Source organism: Vigna unguiculata, chromosome 7 (assembly GCF_037176805.1).
Source record: "Vigna unguiculata cultivar grain cowpea cultivar isolate G323 ecotype 2 chromosome 7, ASM3717680v1, whole genome shotgun sequence".
Lineage (NCBI taxonomy): Eukaryota > Viridiplantae > Streptophyta > Magnoliopsida > Fabales > Fabaceae > Vigna > Vigna unguiculata.
Genome location: NC_140798.1, coordinates 43,366,502 through 43,375,804, shown reverse-complemented (window position 1 = coordinate 43,375,804; position 9,303 = coordinate 43,366,502). Strand labels below are relative to the sequence as shown.

Sequence of the window (9,303 nt, the reverse complement as noted above, 5' to 3'; positions counted from 1 at the left end):
TAATGATTTCCAATAATCAAATATTGATTATTGTCACTTTTAAGTATAAATAAATAAAGATAAAAATTTCAAAATTAACTCAGGATTAGAAGATATATAACATTTTTTTTTCGAAGACATGACTATACAAAGTGAAATATATAACAATATTTTTCTATGTCGCTAATATAAATACTAAGACCCAAAGAAATCTAAGCTATATAAGATTTTTCATAACTAAACTATTATGGTAGTTGTATTTATATCATTTTCTTTGCTTTCCTATATTCTATATATTTATAGTTGATCATTGCATTTATAGCTGTCTTTTGAGAATTCGTTTTATTTAAAATTTAAAATATTGAATGCCTATTTTAAAACTAAAAATTAGAGTTTAAGTGTAATTTTACATAATGTCATCAAAATAAGTGTAGTTTATCCTAAAATAAAATAAATATAAATAATTTTTTGTAATAATATTAGTTTTGTTTATTTTTTTTTATAAAATTTGACACACATAATAATAAGAATGTAACTGCCATTGAAGGATTAAAATAATTAAAATTAAATTTTGTATAAAATTAAGTCTTAGTTTGTTTTCAAGTGTTATTACGTATGGTATTTTTGAGAAAAAAAAAACAATAATTTCATAAAAGTTATAGAATTTCAATTTTATTATTTTCATTTCTATACCAATATGTATATAAACTAATTAAAAGTTAGATTAAGAAAAATGAATATTATCTTAAATTTAAAAATAAATAGAGTATTATGTATCCAGGGAGGTTGCAATCGCTGTCAGAGAGATGAATGAGCTTTCTTCGGGATTGAAATGAAGTTATGTGGGCGCTTTCAAAAAGAACAACAAGTTTTTAGTCAATTTGTACTGTTTTCAGCTTTTTCAGAAAATGAAAATGTTATCGTATTTTTCCTGACGAGTTTGTATATTTGCGGATGAGTTTTTACGGAAGAAACAGCTGAGAAGCTATTACAACCTCTCACCTACCTTTACACTTCCTGTACGGTTCAACTTCATTACCTTTCGGATAAAACCCATCAAAATTAGATCCACAATGTTAGGGCTATATTCACTTTTTTCAAAACTACACTTAAAACCTCAATCAACCACTTTTTCTTCTTCAAGTTTTTCCACATACCACCCCATTCTTTGCTATCTTTTATGTTGTGTTTGTAACTTAATTTTTTCTGCAACAGTGTCGACAATGTTTAATGTGGTGTTATTTTTGGGCTATCATGACCTTAATATAAAACATCCATACTGGCATTTTACGAGTACTCAGTGTAAAGAGTTGTTTTTTGCTGATTTGTTTATAAGATGCAAACTTAAGACATTGTTTACATGAACAGTTGGCGAAGAGGATGTTTCTTTAATATGGCACAAACCAAGAAATTATTTGTGTCCCTTCTGATCGATGTGCTGTTGTGATGGCAGAGCCATATTTTCTCCGTCTGCCCTAACCCAGATTGGTAATAATATAGTTGTATTCACAAAATAAATGAAACTATGATCAAAGTACTTGATTGGCGTAAACTAAATCTCCCTTTCCGTTGTCCTCATTTTCATCAACAACACAAAGTTGTCATTATAAAAATAAATAAATAATAAGTTTTTAATGGTCATGATAGTACTAAGCACTAGTGGCTAGTCTCCTTTCAAAGATAGAGATAGGGAATCTCAGAAAATGATTATATAAGAGTAGTAGGACTGTACTTGGACCGTTAAGTAGGAGCAGAGAAGCTACCTCTGTGTTATAATTGTGATCTTTTTACTCGTTGCACAATAGCTAGGGTTTTCACCCACTGAAATTGGTTCCAATCTGCAGATGTTCTCTTCCACATATGACTCCAACCTTTTTCCAAACTTCCCTTCTTCTTCTTACCCTATCCTTCCTTTTCTCATTGATCCTGAAAATGATTTTGCAAGCAACACCCTTTTTGATGACCCTCTTCTTGTTCCCTTCACACCCATCACCCATGATCCTCCATTCCCTGAAGAGACTGTTGCCAATTTTGCAGTTGCTGACTGCACTGCCATTCTTGAACAGGATGCAAACACTAACTACGGTTCCCACAATGGTAGCATGTCCAATTTTCTGACCCAGAAACCAGCCATAGCAAAGAAAGACAGGCACAGTAAGATTCACACATCTCAGGGTTTGAGGGATCGCAGGGTGAGATTATCAAGCGAAATAGCCCGCAAGTTCTTTGATCTTCAGGACATGTTAGAGTTTGACAAACCAAGTAACACCCTTGAGTGGCTTTTCACAAAGTCTGAGAATGCGATCAAAGAACTAGCCCAAAGTAAGCATAGCGGCAGTATTAGTGGGGGTGACAAGTGTTCCCGCGACGCTTCTGTGGATTCAAATAACAACAAATCATTGGCGGGTAGTGGGGGTGATGGTTCCAAAGGGAGGAAGTCAAAATCGGCACAGAAGGATGATGCTTGTGTTCAGACCAAAAAGGAGTCAAGGGAAAGGGCAAGAGCAAGAGCAAGAGAAAGAACTTGCTACAAAATGTGTAGCACTAGAAGGGTGCAGCAAGACTTTGATGAAAGGTGCCCTGTAACTGCAAACACTCAAATGCTGCACCAATTCAGGTCTTCCATTCTGCCCGAACCTGAAGCTTTGGCGAGATGGGTTCAGCCATATAACCCTTTTCTCATTCATAATGAAGCACCCAGAGATGGATTTGACGTCATTGAAGAATCTATTATGATTAAAAGGAACATGAAGCCGTCAACTATGTTAGCTTCTCATCACCAAAACCAAAACCAAAACCAAAGCCAAAACCTTGTGATCCCTAGGGATGCAAGTTTCAACAACAATGTGTGCCCCTTGCTACCCTATTCCACTCCAGACTGGGACACTAATGGGGCCTTTACTGGATGCTCCAACTTTTGTGCAATAGGAACCATGAACCTATCTACATGTTTCATGAACCAGTGGTAAGTTTTAAATTTTTAATTCTTCTTTTAAAATCACCGCCGGAGCTTTTGAACTTGTGATGGAGTTTAGTGATTTCTGCGTCCAGATTTGTAGAGCTTCATTCAAAACTTTGGAAATTCTTGGGAGGAGTGCATCAATCAGAGTCCACACAACTGTGCTAGTTTTCGGTAAAATCTGATCAGAATGAAATCCTCGAGTGTGCTTTGCCTTGTAATCATCATCTCATAGTTCTGTGTTTCTTCTCTCTATCAGCAACTTTTTTCTGCCCTATATTCCCATTTTACAATGTTTGTACTGATTCTTGCTGATAAGCAGCCAATGGCAAGTGAAAGTTCGCATACAGGTTTGCTGCGTCCTGCGTGTATTATATCTGTCTAATATTTAAAGTTTGATTGAACAAGTATTATCAAAAGTCATGAAGTCACTCGCTAGCAGCTTTATGCTTTTACTTTCTTTTTCTATGTTATTGGTTAGTCCTTAATGGTGAAAAGAAATTATGTACTTTGGGCGGAAGGGCTTACATGGATCAGGAAAAAACTACGAAATTTCAGCTTTTGTCTGCAGTTAGCCTTATAGATGTTGGGGATTTGCTAATTTATATTAACTCTTTCAGCTTCACGGATTCAAGCAAGGCTAACCAGAAGTCAACCACGTATTTCACAAAAGCTCTGTGAGCATCATACAGAGAATATCACTAGGCATGCTGTTTTTTCAAACTGAATTTAATTTCAAAGTGGAAATCTCAAGTTAAAAGCTTCCTATTTTTGTAGTTTCTCTGAAGCAAACTCGATGAACATAAATATCATTAGTTAAAACGGAGGGTTTGGTGTGTAATTATGTTGATTTTATAACCACAGAACAATGCTGACCTTTTTTTTTTTGGTTAATTTGGTAAAAAACTATTGAAAAGTTTATGTTTAAACCCTTACACATCTGAATGTAAAACTATGGGCAAGAAACACTGGGTACTAATTATGTATCAATGTTGCATAAGCACTGTTGAAGTATTCATACATTCTTCAAATTTAAGCCTTCTGATGATGAACATGATCATAACTTTATCCATAACTTTTTCATGCCAAGTTTCTCGTATTCAAAGGCATGGATCTTCGGATCTTATTTCAGAGGACATATATAAATTGGTAGAATCCTTTTGGCTGCCAAGATGTTTCCATACGGCCTTCCATATTTTAGTAATTATTTGCTATTAAGTTTCTGAACAAGAACAAAATGGAATGCTTAGGGCTTAGGGATACATGCAGTCAAATTGTTATCACTGTGTACACAATTTATACTGCAACGGCAATACTCACTTGTACTGTATGCAGTTTCTGTTTCTGTTTCATTTTCAATGCCATGCCTCCTCATTATATTAGGTTCTACATGAAATGGAACTTGAATCAGCATATTACCAATGTTCAGATGGAGCATGAATGTTCAATACCATTGCGAACATAATTTCTTAGAAGTCTGATGGTGTAAAATATTTTATGACCTAATGATCTCTTACAGTTTCTCAAGGTTTTGATATCCTGTGCAATTTGATGTATCAGAAGTTGTTACCGCGTTTTGAACTTATGACATCTATCTAAGTTAAATGCACATGACATAATCACTTGAAGATATGCGCCCAGGTTGGTGGAAATCCTATGTAATTCTAGTTCTACACCTTCATACAAACTGGTATCATGCTCAGTATTCTTGTTACAAGAGATAACTTTCTTTGTTGTATTTTGAACCTTGTCACTATTCTACAGCTTTAACTTTGATAGCTTACAGGGTTAACAAACTTAGCTGTTTAGCGGTTGATTATGTAAGCAAGTTATTGACAAGTAAGTTAAATTGATTCTATATATGGAATAATATGTTCTTTAACCTAAAGCCAAATATGAGATGGATTTATGGAAAAAGAAACAGATGATGTGATTCTGTTCGTGATCATAAGTAAGATACAGAATGTTAAATGTTCAATCTGAGTTAGCTTCTCCATTTTGACAGGATATCCATTTGGAATTTTACATATTTTGATGACAAACACAATGGAGGGCTCTACGACCAGAGGCCCTAATTATGTAAGGAATTGTGAAATGAAAGCATATCAAGGGTTACACCAATATAAGGTATTACTGACCTACTAATTAATCTTAAATTCGAAGTTTCTATGCAGGCTCGCTATCTTAGGTGCTTGTTTTCGCTTGTTCTGCTAATGTAGGGTTTCTTGCAATCTTGATCAATGGCAAGGTATATATATACATATATGTTTAACCTTGATTTAAATTAATTTAGTGACATACATATCGTTACTTTCCCACCATATATTTCATCGTTTTTACGGGAATTAAATCCTGTATATTATATAAATGCATCTCATTTCCAAAACCTCTATAAAACCAATGGTCAAAGTTTTCTGTTTAACTTAAAAACAGCGAATCAGGTTGATTTTACTGACAGAAAAGTATAAGATTGATACATAAATAAAAGTGTTTGTGTTGATTCCTAGTATCATTTACTGCTATGCATATTACTGCACAGACTGTGACTAGTGACAAGTTGATTTGTGACCTGAACACTTTTCTCTCGAACCTTATATACCAACAATTAAAGTTAAAAACCTTTACAGCTCTTCTTCTTATAGCTAATTTTTGGAAGAAATTTTTCTTATGAATCAAAAAGTTAAAATCACTACTAATTAAGATCAAAGGGTAAACTCCAGCAATTAATATAAAATAACAATAACAGAAACAAAGAAATTTTAAGTCAAACTGAATCTTTCTAAATTAACCTACAGAAATAAGATTTATGATTGTCAAATGCTACGGATATAAATATTGATGACTGGTTTTTGTTTTGGCATTCACCGGTGCTAAAAGCATTTCACAGAACCAATCCCTCGTTTGAGCATTTGCAATAAGACGTTGGTTGAATTTAATGCATTCTAATATGTTGAAGAGACAAATTTTAGAAGGAAAAGGGGAATAAAAGACTAATTGATTTTTTTTATTGTTTTTCTTCTTTCATTTCATAAGATATTAAAGTGGAGATGATTTTTTTTTTGTGTGTGTGTGTGAATAAAAGTGGTGAACATTTATAAAAAAGGAAAATTTAGTATTTCCATCCCAACAATCCAACTGAGACATTCTTTACTGTCTGATGCTTCTTGTTTATTGATTTTGTTTTCCTTAGGTACAAATGTTTGGGGGAATTTATCATAGTTTGAAAACAAATACTTATTTGATAAAAAAATGAAGTTGTAATGGTTGAGCACATTTATACATATACGTTATATCTATAAAGAAGAATTGAAAATAATGGGATGAAACTCAAACATTTGTACCTAAGGAAAACAAAATCAATAAACAATGTGGTATATTATACTAATGAAAAACTGGTTCATAGGTTATGCATTTGTTTCTAACATTTTACTTTTGAAAGTTTTGCATTGATTAAACTTCCAACAACATTCGGTGTCCAGGACTAAAATAATAAACAGATAGTTTTGTTGAGACATATATAGACAAAGTGAACATAACAGTAAGCCAATGTCTTTTGGTTTACATTTTCGCCAAGTTTTACCTACACTAGTAACTCCCCAGCCTCTCATGGTTCTTGGTCACTAGCTTTGTAAAGCTATTTTTACTTTTTAAGTGCATATTGAAAATTATCTCACTTTTTCATTCCAATTCTCAATCTCTTAGAGTAGTTGCATTGATTAAGAAAAAAAAAAAAAACTGCATTGACTACATAAACAAAATATATTCAGTTTTGAAAACAAGGACATGGAGGTGCTTATCTTTCTATTACTATATATTGCATCTGAAAAAAAAAAAAAAAAAACTAGAGAGATGAAATCTGTGCATTTCACAAATTTGAATAAAATAATGATACGATAAAAACATACAACAACTTTATTTCATATCAAGAACATGCCAAACACTACATTACAAGTTTAACCTAACAATTAAGACTGCAATAGTACGCAACAGAGCTAAATTGATCATGATTCATGCCAAATAAATTATGAAACACGTTTATTGAAATATTTTAATTGTATTTTGTTAAAAAAAAAAACTCTAATTGTAAATTTCTATTTCACTATGACAAATTATAAATTTAACCATCTTATTGTTGTTGTTTTGATGGATGCAGATATTAATGAAGTTAAATAATTTTTCAGTACAAGAATTGTGTCTAATCATGAGGTTGTACTAAATAATTCTGGTGCAACCCTAGTTGTACATTCCCCTACTTTTAGAAATTAGTTGTCTTAAAAGTAATATACTTAGAAAAAATGGTTTATATTTTTTCCGTTCTTGGTGCATATGCAAGGACAAGAAATATTACATTTATTCTTTACATGTTAAAATGGTGTAGTTATAGCAAGGAACTTTATATATATTATGTGTAGCTATATGGTTTAATCGTAGTGAACTTTACTTCTAGCGTTCCTAAGGATCTGTCATGTTCAACACTGCATGATTTTGACAGGAAGAAGAAATGAGATATAAATGCTGCAACAGCAGAGTGAGTTCCCTGGTACGACACTAGTGAACTCGTGTTAAGCAAATATTGACCAAGAGAACTCTTAGCACCAATATCGCTTCTTTTTTCCCAAAATATGTATATTTCACTACATCTCTAACGTACCTTTCTGTATGTCTCATCATCTTAATCCAGGCCCTCATAGCTGGAACACCCACTACTACCAAGTGCCCTTTCTTTCAGATAATCACTATCACTTTCTATACTAAATATACAGTGCTTTACTTACTCAATTCCTATAAAAAATCGTGCGATCTTTTCATAATTGTTTTGAAACTATTTTTACCTATGTTAATTATCTCTTGATTCATAACTTCAACTTTTAGACCATGAGAGACTTTTTAGGTTTTTCAGTGAAAGAAAAAACATTTACATATACCACTCAAATCTTTCACATTCTACTTTTAGTGTAGCTTATTGATGGGTAAGATGAAATTAAGCCTCGAACTCTAAATTTTATAGTAACCAGAAAAAAAATAATATTAAGAAATTGAAATGTGACCTAAAGTATATGAAAGCCCTAACCTTTAAACGTCTTATGCACAATCCCCTTCACGCTTTCCTCCAAATTCTTGCTCCAGAATTGGAAATGGAAATCCAAGCTAATTTTTTTCCCCATTGATGCCTCGTTTCCAAAAGGTAATTTCTTTAGTCACTTTATCTCCAACCCCACACAGATTCAATTGGTTCGTCCGTTCTCGTATTGTACTGACAAACACTCACGATCTGGTTAAAGCAATCATATCAACAATTCGAACAACGTTGTATTGATTTTTTTTTTTTTCTAGTATTTTCATTTTGAAACATCAGTAAGTTAGAAGTTACGTGTATGCGAGCGTGTGAGTGTGAAATGACTGGCTTCAACGCTGTTACAAATAATTTTGAAACCCATTGAATGGAAAGCTTTGGTTTGTTGTGCTAAAAAGGAATACTGGAGTTAAGGGAAGAAAAGAGAATCAAGTGGAAGAATAGCTTGATTGGGTAAAAGAAAACATTTTATTGCCTATGTCTGTGAATGAAAACGCGGAAAGGTTTCTTCACGTACAACATAATAAGATCATAATCTTGAATTTTTTTATTTTATAATAAACAAATAAAATAATATTAATAAGAAAAATAATATTACGTTGGCAAATTTCAAATTGTTAGAAATACAAATTATAAGTTGAAATTATCGTTTAAAATAGAAATGAAAAAAGTTAAATGGCATTAAAAAACAAAACTTTAAAACATGATAACTCATACCTCATTATTAATGAGTCTGACTAATATATCTAATAAAAATATTTTCAACCAACATAAAACAAAGTTTGAAAGATAAAATATCACAATATTTAATAATAAGTAAACAATGAAAATAAATATAAAAGAAACAATATATTTTTTAACCTTGATAATATTATTATCATGCATCATTTTCCATTGTATAAATTTGTCTAAAAGTTGACAGTGAAGCATTAAATAATAGGACAGATGCCCGAGTGAAGTGGTTCAAATTTACCTACCCTATCCATTTGCTTTCTGAAGCCCAAGCAACAACACGTACTACCATGTTCTAAATGTTTCATGCGACCAAAAGATCCAACCCTAGTAAAATCAGATGCGCTCCATGATGTTCTTTTCTTTTAGCATGCCAGACAAAAATTATATTTAGTTAATGGTCAAATTATAGAAACTAATCTGAAGAGCAGAACTAGTAATAATCTTGTTCAATTAGGAGTAAGCATGAAACAAAAGGGAAAACTAGGAAAGAAAATAATGAAGGACAATCGACGTATTCATTTCGTAAAACAAAAAACAAGATGACAGTTCTATATTT

General features: G+C 32.3%; 1 protein-coding gene across 2 annotated transcripts; it reads left to right on the top strand.

Annotated features, from left to right (window-relative positions):
* The first annotated feature begins 1,666 nt into the window (after positions 1-1,666).
* LOC114189487 (uncharacterized) lies at positions 1,667-7,689 on the top strand. 2 transcript variants are annotated; one of them, XM_028078061.2, is made up of 2 exons: positions 1,667-2,944; positions 3,031-7,689. In XM_028078061.2, coding segments are annotated over exons 1-2 (1,122 nt in total). In that variant the 5' UTR covers positions 1,667-1,823; the 3' UTR covers positions 3,032-7,689. The 2 variants fall into 2 exon arrangements, with proteins under 2 accessions (XP_027933862.1, XP_085531946.1); XM_085675820.1 differs by lacking the exon at positions 3,031-7,689 and having other exon boundaries at positions 1,667-2,948.
* The last annotated feature ends 1,614 nt before the right edge of the window (positions 7,690-9,303 follow it).